The 20,892-nt window shown below is 41.8% G+C and overlaps 1 protein-coding gene across 1 annotated transcript; it reads right to left on the reverse strand.

The window, feature by feature from the left end:
• Positions 1–10,550: 10,550 nt before the first annotated feature.
• On the reverse strand, positions 10,551–20,596 carry dact1 (dishevelled-binding antagonist of beta-catenin 1). The gene is made up of 4 exons (XM_070877464.1): positions 19,984–20,596; positions 17,887–18,019; positions 14,893–15,048; positions 10,551–12,693 (listed from the first exon to the last, which is right to left on the reverse strand). The coding sequence occupies exons 1-4, from the start codon at positions 20,353–20,355 to the stop codon at positions 10,808–10,810; spliced, it is 2,547 nt and encodes an 848-aa protein (XP_070733565.1). The 5' UTR covers positions 20,356–20,596; the 3' UTR covers positions 10,551–10,807.
• Positions 20,597–20,892: the final 296 nt, after the last annotated feature.

Consider the following 20,892-nt stretch of genomic DNA (forward strand, 5'->3'; position numbering starts at 1 on the left):
AGCCTTCTGCTGATGCACTCACAGATTCTCTTAAAACTCAGAACAGCTGAACTGCTTTTAGATCAGTCAGCTCACTCCAATCTATCATTTCCCCATTATTGTGAAAGATAATGAAGGCTGCCTTCTGTGCTTAGTCTAGCAATTATATAATTGAAGAAGGTCTGTGGTAAGTTAAAAAAAATTTAAAACCTAGATTTGCAGTCGGTAACTAGACGCTAAATAACAATTGTCTCTCAATAAGAAAACTTTGGAAAAAATGACCATAGATGATACTCCTACTATAATACTGTTCACACAAAGGGAGAACATGTCAACTGTCTGTATTTTGATACCACACCCAAAACACATTTCTTGTTAAGTTTTTCTTGCTCTAAAATTATCCATATACCAAAGTATGGCCCAGCGTAGTATTGGGCCAAACAAACCAGAGGATTCCAGGAATAATTCTTGGTCTCTGCGAGGTCAGCGAGGGCAGTGGTTTAGGCATTAAAATTGGCCTCAGTGCCCATCATCTAGGGAGGTAAAGAATCAACCAGGTTTTCTACTTCTGATTATCAGTTTTGGAGGGTGCATGTGTGTGAATATCATGTGAGGACAGGATTGGACTTGATTGTGATATCCTCCATTTTTGAATAACCTGCTAACATTCACTGTTTAGGTTCACATGAAGAATGGCCACTTGGACGAAATGGACGACTGCCACTATTCCAACAAGATACAGCACCTTTCGAAGGAAGTGTCCCAAATGAGAACAACTAACTCACACATACAAATCTGGGATGTTCTCAACAGTATGGCTTTATACCACACCACGAGACATGAGGAGCACTGCAACAATACATTTTTATATATGATGAAATTTATCAGGTATGGTAGCATAGTGGTTATGTTACTGGACTAATACTCCAGAGGTCTGGACTAATGATCTATGGGATGTGAGTTCAAATCCCAGCATGGTAGCAAGTGGAATTTAAATTCAGTTAATTAAATAAATCTGGAATAAAAAGCTAGTATCAGTAATGATCACCATTAAATTTCTGAATTGTGGTAAAAACCCATCTGGTTCACTAATGTCCTTTAGGGAAGGAAATTTGCTGTCCTTACCGAGTCTGGCCCATCATCATAGGCAGTCCTTCGAAACAAGAATGACTTGCTTTCACGTCAAAAAAGGAGTAGTTCACAGGTGTTTCAATGAAGGACCCGAACTACATCCTGAAGGGTGGAAGATGCCTGTGTGTGAATTCTTTTAACGTGGGGTGGCTGTTGCACACCAGCCACCACACAGGCTTGACAGAGCTAGGTCTTGGTCCAGTGGCAAGGATTACCCAAGACGACTTGGGACCTGCTCTGCTGCACGGACGTATCGCAGTGTGGGCTGGCCCATGCAGCCCGGGGCCCCAAACTCACGCCTCCCCTGGGCCCCGATCATGTCCCTCTACAATCTCTCGCTGCTCCTTCCCCCCGACCTCGCCGCTCCTGCGCCCCGACCTCGCCGCTCCTGCTGTATCTGCCCACGCTCCAATCACCGACCTGACAGACCCACAGCAATGTAGTTGATGCTTAACTGCCCTCTGAAATGGCCTAGCAAGCCATTCAGTTGCATACCATCACGTTCTCAAGGCCAATTACGGATGGGCAATAAATGCTGGCCAGCGCCGCCCACATCCCATGAATGAATTTTTTTTAATATATTACCTCGGCATGTTTAGAGTGTTTGATACCAATCAAATAACTATGCACATGCCATCATAATTAATGTGTTTAAAAAGACTACTGATTCAAAAGCAATATTGACCTCCTTTCCCATCCCGCCCAAACAAAACATATTGTCAAACCGTTCACCAAAAGCTTATCAAATGTAAAATGAAAAAAATAATGTTGAAGGACAAGGGATTTAAAAAAATATTGAATCCGAATTTTATACAGGTACAACATATCTACAACAAAATAAGATTCACTTTAAGAGTTTGAATTAGATACTGTAAAGTGTTTTAAAAATTAATCTTAATATGATAAAACATTGATGTGCCTGCTAACACTTCCATAACAGCCATACCCACTCCATTATCTATATTCCTCTACCTATTTTTGATTTTGTTGTAATCATTTCAATGACCGCAAATGTTTTAGATATGCCAATCAATAACAAATCTATTCTAATCACACTTCAGCTCAAACATTTCCTTGAAGCTGTTGTGTAAGTGCAGGTAACCATCTCAAAGTTTACAAACCTTGTGCTTTCTAATGCATATACATTCACACTATGTATAGTTGATGATTAGCTTCACCTAGAAATTAATAATGAACTATGACATATATATAGACATATATAAAATGTCCTAAAAATCTATTCCACTCACAGTTCCTTTACCCTATATAAATCCCTGAAGAAGATAATGGAAGTGTCAATAGCAGTGATGGTGAGGTAGAGCTAGGTGTTGTCAGCGTACAGTGAGGGAGTCTAGAGGTAACAGTGCAGGGGTGGGAAGAGAAGCCATTGCAGAAGATTCTCTGCCTACAACTCAATAGGTAAGAGTGGAACCAGGCAAGGACAATCCACTCAACTGGAGAATGGAGAAGAGACATTCGAGGAGGACGGTTGGTCAACTATGTCAAAGGCTGCAGATAGGTCAAGAAGCATGAAGAGGAATAGTGTGCCATGGTCACAGCCACAGAGGATGTCATTTGTGACTTAGATGAGGGCCGTTTCAGTGCTTTGGCGGGGCAGAAGCCTGATTGGAGTGGTTCAAACATGGAGTTAAGGGAAATGATGAGCACTGATTTGGGAAGTGGCAATATGTTGAAGGAATTTGGAGTGGAAAGGGAGATTGGAGATGGGGTGGTAGTTTAAGAAAATAAAAACATAAGAAATAGGAGCAGGAGTAGGCCATTTGGCCCCTCGAGCCCGCTCCGCCATTCAATAAGATCATGGCTGATCTAATCATAGACTCAACTCCACTTCCCTGCCCGCTCCCCATCGCTCAAAAATCTGTCTATCTCCACCTTAAATATATTCAATGACCAAGCTCTCTGGGGCAGAGAATTCCATAGATTTACAACCCTCTGAGAGAATAAATTTCTCCTCATCTCAGTTTATTCTAAGACTATGCCCCCTAGTTTTAGTTTCCCCTATGAGTGGAAATATCCTCTCCGCATCCACTTTATCGAGCCCCCTCATTATCTTATGTTACAATAAGATCCCTCTCATTCTTCTGAACTCCAATGAGTATAGGCCTGACCTACTCAACCTATCCTCATAAGTCAAACCCCTCATCTCTGGAATCAACCTAGTGAACCTTCTCTGAACAGCCTCCAATGCATCCCATCACCGAGTGCATGCGGAAAGCAAGCGCTGGCAGCGGAAGGAGCGTGCAGCAAACCAGACTCCTCACCCACCCTTTCCTCCAATGACTGTCTGTCCCACCTGCAACAGAGACTGTAATTCCTGTATTGGACTGTTCAGTCACCTGAGAACTCACTTTTGGAGTGGAAGCAAGTCTTCCTCAATTTCGAGGGACTGCCTATGATGATGATGATGATCCTTCCTTAAATACGGAGACCAAAACTGTACGCAGTACTCCAGATGTGGCCTCACCAATACCCTGTACAGTTGTAGCAGGACTTCTCTGTTTTTATACTCTATTCCCCTTACAATCCATTTGCCTTCCTGATTACCTGCATACTAACTTTTTGTGTTTCATGCACAAGGACCCCCAGGTCTCTCTGTACTGCAGCACTTTGCAATTTTTCTCCATTTAAATTATAATTTGCTTTCCTATTATTTCTGCCAAAGTGAATAACCTCACATTTTCCCACATTATACTCCATTTGCCAAAATTTTGCCCACTCACTTAGCCTGTCTATATCCTTTGCAGATTTTTTTGTGTCCTCCTCACAATTTGCTTTCCCACCCATCTTTGTATCATCAGCAAAATTGTCTACATTATAAACGGTCCCTTCATCCAGGTCATTAATATAGATTGTAAATAGTTGAGGACCCAGCACCAATCCCTGCAGTACCCCACTCGTCACTGTTTGCCAACCGAAAAATGACCCATTTTCGTGACTTTCTGTTTTCTGTTAGTTAATCAATCCTCTATCCATGCTAACATATTACCCCCAACCCCGTGAGTTTTTATCTTGTGCAGTAACCTCTTATCGAATGCCTTCTGGAAATCCAAATACACCACACCCACTGGTTCCCCCTTATCCACCCTGCTTGTTACATCCTCAAAGAACTCCAGCAAATTTGTCAACATGATTTCCCTTTCATAAAACCATGCTGACTCTGCTTGATTGAATCATGCTTTTTCAAATGTCCCGCTACTGCTTCCTTAATAATGGACTCCAGCATTTCCCAACGACAGATGTTAGGCTAACTGGTCTATAGTTTCCTGCTTTTTGTCTGCCTCCTTTGTTAAATAGGGGCATTACATTTGCGGCTTTGCAATCTGCTGGGACCACCCCAGAATCCAGGGAATTTTGGTAGATTACAACCAACGCATCCATTATCTCTGCAGCCACTTCTCTTAAGACCCGGATGTAAGCCATCAGGTCCAGGGGACTTGTCCGCCTTTAGTCTCATTATTTTACCTGGTTTGCAAGGGTAAAGGGATCAAAGATGTTTTTTTGAGGAAGGGGGGATGATGGTAGATTTGAAAAGGAGGGGGACAGTACCTGAGGAAATACAAGGCAAGGGAATACACAATAAATGGTAGGACACTGAGAAGTGTTGAGGAACAGATAGACCTTCAAGTGCATGTCCACAGATCCCTGAAGGTAGCAGGACAGGTAGATAAGGTGTTTAAAAAGGCATTCAGGATACTTATCTTTATTGGCTGAGGCATAGAATATAAGAGCAGGGAGGTTATGCATGAACAGTCTAAAACACTAGTTAGGCCACATCTAGAGTACTACGTAAAGTTCTGGTCACCACATTACAGGAAAGATGTGATTGCACTAGAGAAAGTACAGAGGAGATTTACGAGGATGTTGCCTGAACTGGAGAATTTTAGCTATGAGGAAAGATTGGATAGGCTGGGGTTGTTTTCTTTGAAATAGAGGAGGTTGAGGGGCGACCTAATTGAGGTGTATAAAATTATGAGGGGCCTAGATAGAGTGGATAAGAAGGACCAATTCCCTTAGTAGAGGGATCAATAACCAGGGGGCATAGATTTAAAGTAATTGTTAAGAGGTTTAGCGGGGATCTAAAGATAACATTTTTCATCCAGAGGCTGGTGGGGATCTGGAACTCAATGCATGAAAAGGTGGTAGAAGCAGAAACCCTCAGCATTTAAAATGTACTTGGATAGGCACTTGAAGTGCCGTAACCTACAGGCTACAGACCAAGAGCTGGGAAGTGGGATTAAGCTGGATAGCTCTTTGTCGGCTGGCATGGACATGATGGGCCGACTAGCCTCCTGTGCTGTAAATTTCTATGATTCTATGATATGATTCTAGATGGAACCATTTACCAGCAGCCAGCATGGAGGCCAGGAAGAGAAGTTGGGTGGGCATCAATTTAGTGGGAATAGGGTTGTGAGAGCAGGGGATGGGTCTCATTGACAAGATGAGCTTGGAGAGTGCATGGGGAGATAGGAGAGAAACCAGAAAAAGATGCGGGTGCAGGTTTAGGGCTATTACACACTCTAACTAAAGGCTATTGCCATCTTCCATTTGGCAGACCTGGAAAGCAGTGGTCATAGACAGACTGGTGGGAAATGGGCATGAGACTCAGGCTCTGACTCCACACCCAACAACGCCCCCCCCCCCTCCCACCCCACCCCATGCTCCCCTGCCAGCATTTGCACATGGCTGGTGGGGAAAGCATTGCCACCAGCTGTCCTGGCGGGGACAGAGGGAGGAAAACTGAAGTTGAGCTCTCACCAACTGGTTTTGCCTTATTACCTGCTGCTATTCCATTCCACTTCAAGTGGGATCACAGAGGATAATCCAGCCCTTGTGTGCAATACCACAGGAGCTTGACATGATAAAGATTGTAACAAATAAAATGTTTGGCAAATAATGCAATAATGTAAATGGTAAAGTTACACATTGCATTATTTGTACATAATGTCAATGTGATGACAATGATGCCAAATTTTTGTTCCCTCCAATGTAAGATTGTCATTCATGTTGAACATAGGGATATGGGGATAGGACAGGAAAGTGGAGTTGAGGTCAACGATCAGTCATGATCTCATCGAATGGCGGAACTGGCTCAAGTAGCCATATGACCTTCTCTTTCTCCTTTTCCTTATGTTCTATTCATCAGACAGTATCTCTAAGATTAGAAACATACATAGAAACATAGAAAACAGGTGCAGGAGTAGGCCATTCGGCCCTTCGAGCCTGCACTGCCATTCAATGAGTTCATGGCTGAACATGCAACTTCAGTACCCCTTTCCTGCTTTCTCGCCATACCCCTTGATCCCCCTAGTAGTAAGGACTACATCTAACTCCTTTTTGAATATATTTAGTGAATTGGCCTCAACAACTTTCTGTGGTAGAGAATTCCACAGGTTCACCACTCTCTGGGTGAAGAAGTTTCTCCTCATCTCAGTCCTAAATGGCTTACCCCTTATCCTTAGACTGTGACCCCTGGTTCTGGACTTCCCCAACATTGGGAACATTCTTCCTGCATCTAACCTGTCTAAACCCGTCAGAATTTTAAGCGTTTCTATGAGATCCCCTCTCAGTCTTCCGAACTCCAGTGAATACAAGCCCAGTTGATCCAGTCTTTCTTGATATGTCAGTCCCGCCATCCCAGGAATCAGTCTGATGAACCTTCGCTGCACTCCCTCAATAGCAAGAACATCCTTCCTCACATTAGGAGACCAATACTGTACACAATACTCCAGGTGTGGCCCCACCAAGGCCCTGTACAACTGTAGTAACACCTCCCTGCCCCTGTACTCAAATCCCCTCACTATGAAGGCCAACATGCCATTTGCTTTCTTAACTGCCTGCTATACCTGCATGCCAACCTTCAATGACTGATGTACCATGACACCCAGGTCTCGTTGCACCTCCCCTTTTCCTAATCTGTCACCATTCAGATAATAGTCTGCCGCTCTGTTTTTACCACCAAAGTGGATAACCTCACATTTATCCACATTATACTTCATCTGCCATGCATTTGCCCACTCACCTAACCTATCCAAGTCACTCTGCAGCCTCATAGCATCCTCCTCGCAGCTCACACTGCCGCCCAACTTAGTGTCATCCGTAAATTTGGAGATACTACATTTAATCCCCTCGTCTAAATCATTAATGTACAATGTAAACAGCTGGGGCCCCAGCACAGAACCTTGCGGTACCCCACTAGTCACTGCCTGCCATTCTGAAAAGTACCCATTTACTCCTACTCTTTGCTTCCTGTCTGCCAACCAGTTCTCAATCCACATCAGCACACTACCCCCAATCCCATGTGCTTTAACTTTGCACATTAATCTCTTGTGTGGGACCTTGTCGAAAGCCTTCTGAAAGTCCAAATACACCACATCAACTGGTTCTCCCTTGTCCACTCTACTGGAAACATCCTCAAAAATTCCAGAAGATTTGTCAAGCATGATTTCCCTTTCACAAATCCATGCTGACTTGGACCTATCATGTCACCTCTTTCCAAATGCACTGCTATGACATCCTTAATAATTGATTCCATCATTTTACCCACTACTGATGTCAGGCTGACCAGTCTATAATTCCCTGTTTTCTCTCTCCCTCCTTTTTTAAAAAGTGGGGTTACATTGGCTACCCTCCACTCGATAGAAACTGATCCAGAGTCTATGGAATGTTGGAAAATGACTGTCAATGCATCCGCTATTTCCAAGGCCACCTCCTTAAGTACTCTGGGATGCAGACCATCAGGCCCTGGGGATTTATCAGCCTTCAATCCCATCAATTTCCCCAACACAATTTCCCGACTAATAAGGATTTCCCTCAGTTCCTCCTTCTTACCAGACCCTCTGACCCCTTTTATATCCGGAAGGTTGTTTGTGTCCTCCTTAATGAATACCGAACCAAAGTACTTGTTCAATTGGCCTGCCATTTCTTTGTTCCCCATTATGACTTCCCCTGATTCTGACTGCAGGGGACCTATGTTTGTCTTTACTAACCTTTTTCTCTTTACTAAACTTTTTCTCTTTACATATCTATAGAAGCTTTTGCAGTCCGTTTTAATGTTCCCTGCAAGCTTCCTCTCGGATTCTATTTACCCTGCCCTATCAAACCCTATGTCCTCCTCTGCTGAGTTCTAAATTTCTCCCAGTCTCCGGGTTCGCTGCTATTTCTGGCCAATTTGTATGCCACTTCCTTGGCTTTAATACTATCCCTGATTTCCCTTGATAACCACGGTTGAGCCACCTTCCCTTTTTTATTTTTACGCCAGACAGGAATGTACAATTGTTGTAGTTCATCCATGCATCCTCTAAATGTCTGCCATTGCCCATCCACTGTCAATCCCTTAAGTATCATTCGCCAATCTATCCTAGCCAATTCACGCCTCATACCTTCAAAGTTACCCTTCTTTAAGTTCTGGACCATGGTCTCTGAATTAACTGTTTCATTCTCCATCCTAATGTAGAATTCCACCATATTATGGTCACTCTTCCCCAAGGGGCTTTGCACAACGAGATTGCTAATTAATCCTCTCTTAATTTTGAACTCCGCTATAAATATTTTTACAGGTAGACTAAACCAAAGGAAAAGAAAAGGAAAGGACTTGCGTTTATAAAACTTCTTTCATGACATCCTAAACCACTTTACAGCCAATTAAGTACTTTTGTTTGTACAGTGTAGTCACTGTTGTAATGTAGGAAACGCGGCAGCCAATTTGCACGCGGCAAACTCCTACAAACAGCAGTGAGATAATGATCAGATAATCTGTTGTTAGGGATGTTGTTTGAGGGATAAATATTGACTTGGAAAATGGGGAGAACTTCCATAGTCTTCTTTAAATAGTGCCATTTGATCTTCTACGTCCACCTCAGAGGGTAGATGGGATCTCAGTTTAATGTCTCATCCAAAAGACAACATCTCCAACAGTGCAGCACCCCTTCAAGCACAGGCAGCGAAAAGAGCGTGTGGCAAACCTAACCCACCCACCCTTTCCCTCAACAACTATCTGTCCCACCTGTGACAGGGACTGTGGTTCTCGTATTGGACTGTCCAGCCACCTAAGGACTCATTTTTAGAGTAGAAGCAAGTCTTCCTCGATTCCAAGGGACTGCCAATGATGACAACCCTCCCCCTCAGTTCTGCACTGAAGTGTCAGCTTGGCTTATGTTACCAAGTTTGTTATCAAGTTTCTTAATACAAGTATGGGTGATACATTTGTAATTGTGTTACTAATTTAGATTTGTGTTACTAATTTATATTTTAAAAATGCCTCCATTGATAAGTGCACCATCAAATGTGGAGTGCAACTATACAAACTAGAAGCTCCTAGGCTAAGTCACTAGTTTGGGCTGATCTGAGCCAGAGTATAATTAACTACGAGGGATACAATTAGCTTTAGCGCCCGAATGTGCTAGGGCAGAGTAAAATGGGCTAGGGTTCACTTGGTAACAAAGATGGCATGTTCTTACTCAAAGGTTTTTTTAAATTTCCAATTTTTTCCCCTTCTCTCTTGAAGGTACTTACTCGTCCTTCAGTGCAGTTCCGTGTATACCTCCAGTATCTCACCGAAGTGGGAATTCTTGTCCAAGTCTCGTGAGTGGTAGTCCTCCATTAATCCATGATTGGCTTCATAGGCAGCAGGAGAAACTGGATAGTGATCAAGAGTGGGAACCCTACCCATTTTACTCTGCCCTAACACATTCGGGCGCTAAAGCTAATTGTATCCCTCGAAGCTAATTTTACTCTGGCTCAGATCAGCCCAAACTAGTGACTTAGCCTGGGAGCTTCTAGTTTGAAGAGTTGAACTCCACATTTGATAGTGCACTGATCAATAGAGCATTTTTAAAATATAAAAAGTGAAACCCAGCCCTAAAGAAAATAGGCTATGTGTGATAATATTTTCTCTACTAATTATGCTGAAAGATCAGGTATGTAATTTGAATATCACAAAACCCCTGGTACCCTCCTCAGATGGGGCAAGAATGTAAATCCTTCTTGTATCATTGTAATACTCTGATTCTCCAGCAAGACAATGGGATTAGACTAGCTGGCTTATGGTGGTGGTGGGGGGGGGGGGGTGATATTCAGTGCAAATTTGATGGGCCAAATGGCCTTTTCTGTGCTATAACATTATTTGATTATTTCTTTACTAGTTGCATTAATGGTGATGCACTGGTAGCAATGAGACCAATTATGGATATCTATTTGCTCTGCCTTACATTACGTGAGGTGAGAACTATTTTAGCTCTCAGATAGTCATTATTTACAATTTAAACAAGCTGTCCTAAGGATGAGTTTTAATTATTAACTGGAACCATCTCATGGTGCTACTTTTTCCATATAGCACTGTATTATAAGCTACAATGCTCTAGAGTGATGATGTAAAGGAAAAAGTGAAGCCAGATTTCAAAACAGTTTAAAGATTCCAGGTAGACAATTTATTAGAGCATAAAACAAATTGTATTAATGTACAAGTACTATATACAATTAGCAGTGTACAACTTGGCGCCAATATTGAAACAATAAGATAGTCATGCACATAGAATACTGATAGTTAAAAACTTGTTACATGCTTAGTTCTGACAAGAAAAGTGAATCATTATTTTAAAATACCCATTGTAGAATATACAGTTCAAAATAAGAACCTATGTCACCTTCATTTTCAATACCACAAATGTCAGATTTTCTCTTATACGGTTGTCATTAGTTTTAGGGAACCAGATCTGAAACGTAGAATCTTCTTCTTTAGATTGTGTGATGCTTTGATTTTGACAAAGGCCTTTGGCGGAGACTTCTTCAGTTCGGCAGTAGATGCTTGCGCGGGTTGAGACTGGGCAAACTGAGGCCAGACTAGGGCACCACTTTCATCGGAGTCACTAGAAGTAGTAGTTTCCCCTACAAAATCTACCTCACTCAAACTAGACTCACTGTCTCCAAAGCAATTGGTGGTGTAATTGCTCTGCTCATCCTCACTAGTGTCTGCCACGGTGGAGTGGAATAAAGATTCGCACTCAGCTGAATATTCTGAATCACTTCCTTTGAAGGCACAAACACCATTGTTCTGCAGATTGGTCTGCATGTACACACCAGGCACATGGCAGAGTGCTTCTCTCTTCTTGCGTCGTCTAAATCGTCTCATTGCCTCTTCGTGAGAAACCTCAACAGTGGATCTCCACTTTCGGTAATCAACCCTTTGTTTGTATCTGGGCTTGACCAGAACAGCTTCCCTTCCTTGCCCACTGCATTTAGCAGATTTAGCCCCAGTCTGTCTACCCAGGATGCTGTTCTCAGATATGGTGTGGAAGGCCTTCTTTGCTCTGGGAGTCAGCCTCCTTACATTTCGCTTTACATGGTCAACATCGTCAGAAAAGTGACATTTTTTTGGAGCAGCTTTGGATTTTTGTTTTAAGGTTTGAACGGTTGGTTCAGGAGCCATGTCACAGTGTGGCCTGGACTTTAGTGTAGAGCTCTTAACTTTGCCGATCTTTATATTTTTGGTACCTTTACGAGTTTTTATCATTTGCTGCTGTGCTGGAATGAATTGGGCATTCACTAACTGCCCACTATCCTCTAAGCTCTGCACTGATGATCCTTCAGTCCTGAGATCTAGTGGTGGCCTCTCTTCCACAGAGAGAGAAGTTGGAGGTGGCCTTGTTGGTCTTTTAGGAGAGACCACTTTAGGAGGTTGCACAACATTCCTCTCTTCATATATTGTCACATACTGATACAAATTAGCTTTTGGTGCACAGGTACCGCATTCACCATTCCCTTCTTGATAATCTACAGCCACTAAGCATTTAGGTAGTCCATTTGTCATCACATTGGCCTTTTTCTTGGAATGGTTACTAGTCTGCAATTCATTAATACTATTCTGAAGAACAGTTATTCGGTTATTTGTTGATTCGATTTTAGATACTTGTGCATTTTTGTTGTCTTGTGTATTATTGCTCAGAAGTTGCTTATGTGGGGATGCTACACTGCTTTCAGAGCCATTGGATGCAGGAGATTGCGTATAGACATTTCTAGACACTTTCAATTCAGTATTACATGGTGAGATACATGCAGTTTGTCTGACACAGATACTACCTTGCCTCAAGATACCTTTCAGTGGATCTGTATTCAGGCTGGTCCTTGGTTTATTTGGCCGTACTGGCTGGACTTTCTTCTGAATGAGGCTAAATATATAATTATCCAGTCTTTTCATTGTTGAGGGGTGTACAGCTGGGCAGGAACTGCTCTGGGGGGCTGGATCAGCAGACTCCATTTTTACAGGCTCCAACTGAGGTGCCACTGACAAGCCATCTACACCATACTGGGACCTCTCCTCCTCTTTAACACTTTCAGCTGCAGGATGAAAAAACATTGGACTCTGGACTGCAACTGCATGTAGAGGGCTTGGGTATCGATATACATCATTGCCATTCTTGGAAACTAAGTCACACTGATACTTGGGATGAACGTCAGCAATAACATCAATCGAACTAGAATATGGTGCAGAGAAGGAACGCCGAACAACACCTGCATACTGGTAATCAAGCAGTCCCTCTCCATAATCCCTCCAGCCAATGAAATCCTCTGTAAATAAGAAAATTGCAATCAGAGTTCTCACTTATTTTAATTCAATCGATCAATGTACTTGCAAGTCTTAACTTTGCAAGAATTGTAGGTGTTTACACATTCACACACTTTTTGCAAATTGGTTGGCTGGTACAGGTATTAAAGAAGCAAGTGTTCCATTTTTGCAAAGAAGCCACCATTTCCTTTCATACATAATGGAGATGTTAGATTTCTTCTAGTAAATACTGGGTTAAATCCAATAAACAGAAATCTGGTAAATATATTATAAAATGTTGCTGTTTTTAAAGCAAAAAGCAACATATAGATTCTTCAGTTTAAAGCGAAAAGACCAATGCTGAATATATTAATAAACTGAGAGTGCAGCTGCTTTTGCTGTTGTGAAACCAGTTGCCATAGGCGACAAAATATTTAAAGCAGTTTCTTTTAGAATTTACTCCAATTTTTCCATCTTTTCTCCTGAGTTTTTGGTAATATAGCTCCATAATGCCAATAGCCTTCTAGTACCTCACTGAAGTGCCCCTTTTTCATGTGGTAGGCTAGACAGTGAATGGTAGTAAACAATTTTACCATGGAAGGAATCACAGCCAAGCTTAATCATGTCTTCACCTGATCAGCTAATCAAAGACCAGGGATCGAACTGTGTTGTGGTACTGTAGAGCTTATTACCACACCACAGTGAGACTTTTACTAACTAAGCTTAGAGATATTTAAAATGCAAAATATTTTCTTTAGCCTGCATGTTCACATTACTTAAGAATGATTGCACAAAGTATCATCAGTCTAAGAAATATCTACATACTAGGATTCAACTCGAGCTCCTACTAAATGGCAAAATATCCATTTTAGGAGATATAAAGGTTTATAATGATTAGCATGTTATATTTTGACAGCATTTTTTGTAAAAATCTATTCCCAAAATATGAAAAGATTCAATTAAGTATTATCTGTCCTCTTGTGCTGTTGTTCTGGAGTTTTGCAAGTAACTTGAGTTTTAATTATTCATCTGAAAGTTTTGAACATGGGTTTGAATTTTGCACATAGTTTCTGTGTACACATACAGGATGTCTTAGTACATTTAGGCCTCAACACCAACAACTTGTATTTATATAGCGCCTTTAACCTAGTGAAACTTCCCAAGGTGCTTCACGGGTGTATTAAGAGATTAAAAATTTGACAGCGAGCCACACAATTAGAAATTAGGGCAGGTGACCAAAAACTTGGTCAAAGAGGTAGGTTAAGGAGTGTCTTGAAGGAGGAAAGAAAGGTAGAGAGGCGGAGAGGTTTAGGCAGAGAATTCCAGAGCCGGTCACCAATGGTTGAGCTATTATAATCAGGGATGCTCAAGAGGGCAAAATTAGAGGAGCACATCCCAGGGGATTGTGGGGCTGGAGGAGATTACAGAGATAGGGAGGGACGAGGCCATGGAGAGATTTGAAAACAAGGCTGAGAATTTTGAAATCAAGGTGTTTCTTAACCATCATATTATAATTGCACATTAAAAGATAATTGGTGTGCTCTTTCAGTGACCGTGGTTTTTGGGATGGCTAGAAAGATTTTTGTTACAAATACAATTATGCCATTTAATTCCAAATCATTGTTTATCTGGAGATAGTATTAATTGTGGGGATTGTTTTACCTTTTCACATTAACCGAACAACAGACTCTTCCAATCAAAAGGTTAAAACAGTTCGAGTTGCAAGCTTCTCCATGATTTGTCCACTCAAAGGCAGGATTCAAGTGGACAAGTTAGACAAAGCCGCCTAACCTGCTTGGTAGTCAAATGTTCAACTGTTGATCTGTAAAGGTATAAAAATCTCAAGTGTTCGCTTAAAGTGCTAGCATCTAGCTATTTGTAGTCGCTAATGTGCAATTGGTTGATGAGAGTAAAACATTGAGATCATAATTTTTTCCAAACACAAATCTGTGTAAAATTATACTTTGAAATATACAAATTCATCCAACTGTTTGATTTTTAGAAAAAAAAATGTGTTTATTGAGATTAACTCTTTACAAAATGAATGATGGGCAATGAGCTGCTGGTCAGAGTATAATGTAACAAGGAGGAGATTATCATATTAGCAAAGACACATTCAACTCAATTTCAGTTCTATCAAATCAGATTATAAGATCAGTGACAGATTTTCAATCATATTAGTCTCATTAGTTCAGCTTGAACTCCTCTTATGTGCCTCTTACCTGCTGACTTTGGTCGTCCATCTGTGATGCTCAGTGATGCATCCAGTGGGCCACAGAAGCAGGTGCTAGAGTGACAACTGGATAAACATTCACTGAAAACAGAATTAGAGGAGTTCGAAAGTGACCCAGATGCTCCATCGCTCAATTCATAAAAACCTGTTAAGCCAGAAAGCAGGTTGAAATTTTTAATATACAAGTTCACTGACAAATATTTATTAAAAAGTCACTAGGTTTTTAAGAATGTCACTGACATACAGAAACCAACATTTGAATAAAATTCCATATAGGATTTAATTTGGAAAAATAAGACTAAGAATTATAGATTATCACACCCCAGGGCCATATTAGGGTACTGTATTTACTAATAAAAAAATTGGCTTCAAAAGGGTATCAACTTTGAGATTTGTTTCAGTTAAAGCTGAACATACTACATTTCTGGAAACATGAATTTGGTTTTCTTCAATTTGGGTTATAAGTATAATACAGACTTGAGATATTGGGACTATTTCATCTTGAGGTTAAAAGGAGTTTTAATAGTAGAGGTTTTTAAAATTATAACAGGTGAATAGGCAAAGACTATTTCCTCTGGTTGGGGAATCAGTGACCAGAGATTTTAAAATGGTCACAGAGAGTGAGGAGAGAAGTTAGAAAAAATTCTTAATACAGGACATTTTTCAGACATGGAATGCTTTGCGCTGACCTGCGTGAGAACACCAGCAGCAGGTCGGGGCCATAAAAGGAACGGAGGCCCCTGGAGCAGCATGGAGGTGTACTACTCCAGGGAGCAGAGCGAGCTGGTGCAGGAGGGCGATGGCACCGAAGAGTGACGTTATCAAGGTCCAGGTTGGTGATTGGAGCATGGGCAGGAGCAGCAAGAGACCGTGAAAGGATATGATCGGGGCCCAGGGGAGGTGTGAGTTCGGGGCCAGGAGCCCAGGGGCAGCACGGGCCAGCCCACACTGCAATGTGTGCACACTAGGTCCGTGCAGCAGAGCTGGTCTCCAGTCGTCTTGGGTAATCCTTGCCACTGGACCAAGACCTAGCTCTGTCAAGTCTGTGCGGTGGCTGGTGTGCAACGGCCACCACACGTTAATAAAAATCCACGCACAGGCATCATTCACCCTTGAGGATGTAGTTTGGGTCCTTCATTCGAAACACCTGTAAACTCATCCTTTTTTGGCATGGAAGCAAGTCATCCTCATTTCGAAGGATGATGATGGCTTTGCCACAGCAAGTAGTCAAGGCAGAGACCATTGCTTCTTTTACAGGAATACTAGATAAATATTGAAGCAGAGGAAGATGCAAGGCTACAGGGAGAGAGCAGGGCAATGGGATTATTTTTGTATTGCATTAGCAAAGAGCCAACACAGACAGGATAGGCCAAATAGCCTCCTTCTGTGCTGTAAGCTTCTGCAATATAGTTCACAGTTAACCGTGAAAATACTGAATATGGCAAAGAAAGAAGAGCTACAAGGTTACACTTTGCTATATTTGTAGAACGCTTTCTTACCAACCAGAATGGTTACTGGTCGATATTCCATGTGTATGCAAAACTCTTTGCAGTTTTCAAAACATTCATACGATTTCCTTAAGTAACTACATATTGCTCAATTTTCTGCACTGTGAACAAATAAAATGGTCAAAGAAGGTTTAATCTTTAAAGCAAGTGAAATATATTCAAAAGAATACTTTGATCTTATAATTTATAATGTAAATCTGCCTAGCGTTTTTCCATTTATTATTGGATTTTCTTTCCTCCTCTCCTGAAGGCACGGAGTCTTGCTGGGATACAGTTCCATGGTGTAATGGCAGGCCATTGGTGAACCTTGACAGTAAAGTGTCAACAGGCTGTCTGAACATAGAAGCATGACAACCAGGCCTTGTCCTGTCCTCACCCAACATCAACATACGTATACTTGTCAACATGATAGTGATCAGAACTGAGAAAGCTAATCAGATTTTCCCACCAAAGGTATGCTGTCACCAACTGTAGAGTCTTTACAACAACTAGTTAATGAACACAAACCAGGGACCAAATGAGCAAACTTCTAGATGTGTAGCTCTGGGTGGGTTACTAACATATTGGACAGTGCACTTACCTAGTAAGCCATTGGGAAACTCAAAGTAGCACATTTACCCTGTGGAAACTGGAGGGAGGAAAGGAGAAAATGTAATTTAGGGAAGCCTCAGGGTCAGAGGTTCATGGGTTCAAGCCCCATTCCAGGACTTGAGCAAATTATCTAGGCTGGCATTTCAATGCAGTACTGTGGGAGTGCTGCACAGTTAGAAGTGCTGTCTTTCAGATGAGATGTTAAACAGAGGCCCCATCTACCTTCTCAGGTGGATGTAAAAGATCCCATGACACTATTTGCAAAAGAGCAGGACATTCTCTGTGTCTTGGCCAAAATTTACCCCTCAACTAACACCACCAAATCAGAATAACTGGTCATTTATCTCATTGCTGTTGTGAGACCTTGTTGTGCCACATTTGTCTATTTAACAATAGTCACGACACCTCAAGAGTAATCCACTGTCTGTGGGATAGCCTGATAATGTGAAAGAGGTTATACAAATGCATTTTCTTTCTTTCGGAAAATTTATGCCAATTTATAAAGATTACAAATTTATAAAGACAATACAAAATGTTTTGCTGAAAATTAATTGTAGAACAATTGTAGAACTATATTCTCCAATTGTGGTCTTATGCAGGATATTAGCTCATGTTTTAACCCTTTGAAGTATATGTGCACAGAGAATAAAATGGCAATACAAAATTTCTCAGTTTATTCAGAGTACTGTACTGCTAAGTATATACTGTCACCCGATTCTAGACTTCAGGGTTTTAGAGCAACGTGATCTTATGTAGTAGAATACAGATTTGAGAACTGCAAATGACATTTAGTATTCCAGCGGTTCAGCCAGTATTTACTGCTGCTATTCACATGAATCGTTCTTTAAAATGTACATCTAGATGTCTGCCGTAAGCAGACTGACCTGAGCTGGGTCGGCTGTCTGTTTCTAGGTTGTCATTTGGAGCCTTTTCCACATCCAACTGAAGGTCACTGATCTGTCGATCGAGCTCCTGGAGCTGATTTATGAGGCCAGCATCTCTCCGCCTCAAACAGTTCTGAAAAGATTGAAGAGCAACACATTTGAATCAATTGCAGGACTCACTGCAGTCGGACTATACACTCTTTAGTAACTGCGAGGAAGTTCAGTCTTCCCGCATTATTCAGAGAATTATAAGAAATGCTATTGATTCTGTTCCTATACTGTGCTGCATTAGCTTGCGTTTGATCTTCCACCATTCCAGTCACACCATGAAACCACAAGTGTAGCTCCTACAAAATGACACAGAATTCAGTACTGATTTAACAGGAGCTTAAATTAGGAACTAGTTCACTTGTGTTTATTACCGCTGCAATGTATGTCCGCTATAACATTGCAGACTGCATGAATAAAAAGCTGCTGATGATATTTTGAAAAATATATCGATGTTGTAGTAGGTCCCACCGGAGAATTATTGAATACAGTCAAAATTATTCCTGTAATAAAACAATCACTGAGCAAAATGAAAATACTCGAGTATTTGATTGAAAAGCACGAGTTGAAATTCTTTGCAAGAGAACGCGTTTCATTTTTGGCACTTTGCCACCTCGGTGAGTGATTTATCTCCACGATTATCGGGGGTAATGGGTAACGGTGACTGTTCCCGGGTTTTAAACAGAGCTTTGTTATGCAGATATTCCAGAGGCAATATCAATATGGGCTTTTATTAAAAAGGTATTTTTTAACGAGCAAAGCCTATGCTCAGACCCGCTCCCTAATGAACTCGATCCCTTGTGGATCTGGCGTGACAGAAAGTTCAATGTGATTGATGAGCTCGGGACTCAACATTGGCAATTGGCTCGCAGTTAATTTCTGAGCGTATGTCTCCGGTATTAAATATGATCGAATTAAACCCACTTTAAAAGCGTTAACGGGACACGTTATGCAAACGCGCACCGATGGGCTGGAATACAACCTTACTGGAAACATTGAACCATTGCCCAAGGTGAGAAAGCGGGCCATTCCGCTTTGCTTTAAAATATCAAGATCTCTTTGCAGATTAATGACCCTAATACAGCAGGCTCAAAAACTCTCGGTAACATTTCGATTTTATCAACAGCCGCCACTGGAATGGTAATTTGGGGACACGAGTGTGATCAATTACTTCGTTTTGTCACGTTATAGCCCAGGTCTATTGTTCGAGACTTGGTGCAGAAACACTGTACAGAAAAGCGCCCAGTCTGGTTCATTTCAGTCAGCTGATCAGTTAATATAAACAGAGGTTCCATCCCCCAGCACTGCAGGAGAGCCGCGGTTTGCTTGTAAAGTTAATTTCAGTCACTCTGTCTATTGTAACCGACCAAGGGTTTTAAAACATGCAGCTGGACCTCCTCTGAAGAGATTAGTATTTTTGCTCTTATTTCGTTAGCAGGAAGTTAATTTACTGCATTTTTTTTGTTTAAAAAAAGGCACGTCTCCTTCCTCTCTGCCATTCAAAGACCTCCAATCGAACTCATTCCAGGCTGTAAATGCAGCAGCTGCATTTCCCATTAACGACCAGCTCCCCCTATCTTACGCCTTTTATACAGTATCGTATCGTTCGATTGTTACCCATTACAAATGCAAGTTAATCCAGCTCGCCCCACTTTTACCCCTCTGCACCGAGGTTGGGCTGGAGGTTGTTTTAACTGCCAACAAATCCCCCCACTTTCTGCTCAGCTTGTTCACTGAGATCGTGAAATTAATCTATACCTATAACATCAATTAAAATGGCAGGAAGGTCATTCAAAGCAATTACGGAAATTATTAAAAAGGACCTTTTCCGCCGACAGAATTTTAACTATTTTTTCCTCAGTGGTTAAAACGCAACCCTAATTTCGTTTTGCCTCCAAATGTCTCAGTAATATTTTACAAGCCATAACGTGGCACTAAACGGGTTTAGAAAAAATACGGTTACAGTAAATATCACTACAGAAATTACCAAGAATATTGCATTAATATAACTTAAGATTTATTTAGCACTGGTCTGTCTTCATTTCTCACCAATTGTTTCCTTAACATGAGAATGTTATCTTCTAATTGCTTTTCCTCAGGGGTGAGATAAAGTTCCCCTTGAGATCCCTTCCTCTTTTCGTCTTTGAGCATAGGAGTGTGTTCCGAAGGTTTCAGTAATTCCATTGCACCCCGAACCAAGTATTCCTGCCTGTGTTTCAGGAAATCTAGCTCCCCGAGTCCGGCCAAGGTCGCTTCGAACCTGTCCCGGGTCCGGCAGCGATCGCTCTCAGCCTCTGCCTTCTCCCGGCTTCGGATCTCTCCTTCCAGCCTGATCGGGTGCCGAACCCCGTTAATAGGCATCGTTAACAGAGTGCGCGTCTGCTTCAGCACTATATAGAAGCCGGGGTTACACGAACACATTCAAAAATAACCCTCACTTCCCGCAATGTCTTTTTTTGTTCAATTAGTAAAAGTGTTATTTTTAACCCACTCTGCCAGTGCGTTTTCCCGGGATGACAGATCAGGGTCAGTGAGATGAAGACTGCGAGCTGCACTCCTCGCCCAAATGCTGCAGCAGCGGCGGCCGTTGACAGTTCCACTCTCCTTCTCCCCTTGACTCAAATACAGAGGCAGCCGGGCGCGTCGGTGCGTGAGCCCGTAACTTACGTCCCGCCGCCCCGGCACTGGCACTGAGCTAATCGACTAATCAAAATGTGATGAACTCCAGCCGAGCAGCGCGGCCACATCAAACAGCGCCAGGACGCCACCTTCGTTAAAGGGACAGCGCCTCTTCTGGAGAACAAATACAAACAACTGTCAACATTTAAAATCACAACATTGCATATACAACACCGCTTTAAAAAAAATTCTTGGTCTTTTAAATGCAGTCAAATTAAAAAGGGATAAAATGAAGCGTACATTGGAACTGTCACATATAAAATGTGTCTGTAGCAGCCA

This window comes from Pristiophorus japonicus, chromosome 4 (genome assembly GCF_044704955.1).
Source record: "Pristiophorus japonicus isolate sPriJap1 chromosome 4, sPriJap1.hap1, whole genome shotgun sequence".
Lineage (NCBI taxonomy): Eukaryota > Metazoa > Chordata > Chondrichthyes > Pristiophoridae > Pristiophorus > Pristiophorus japonicus.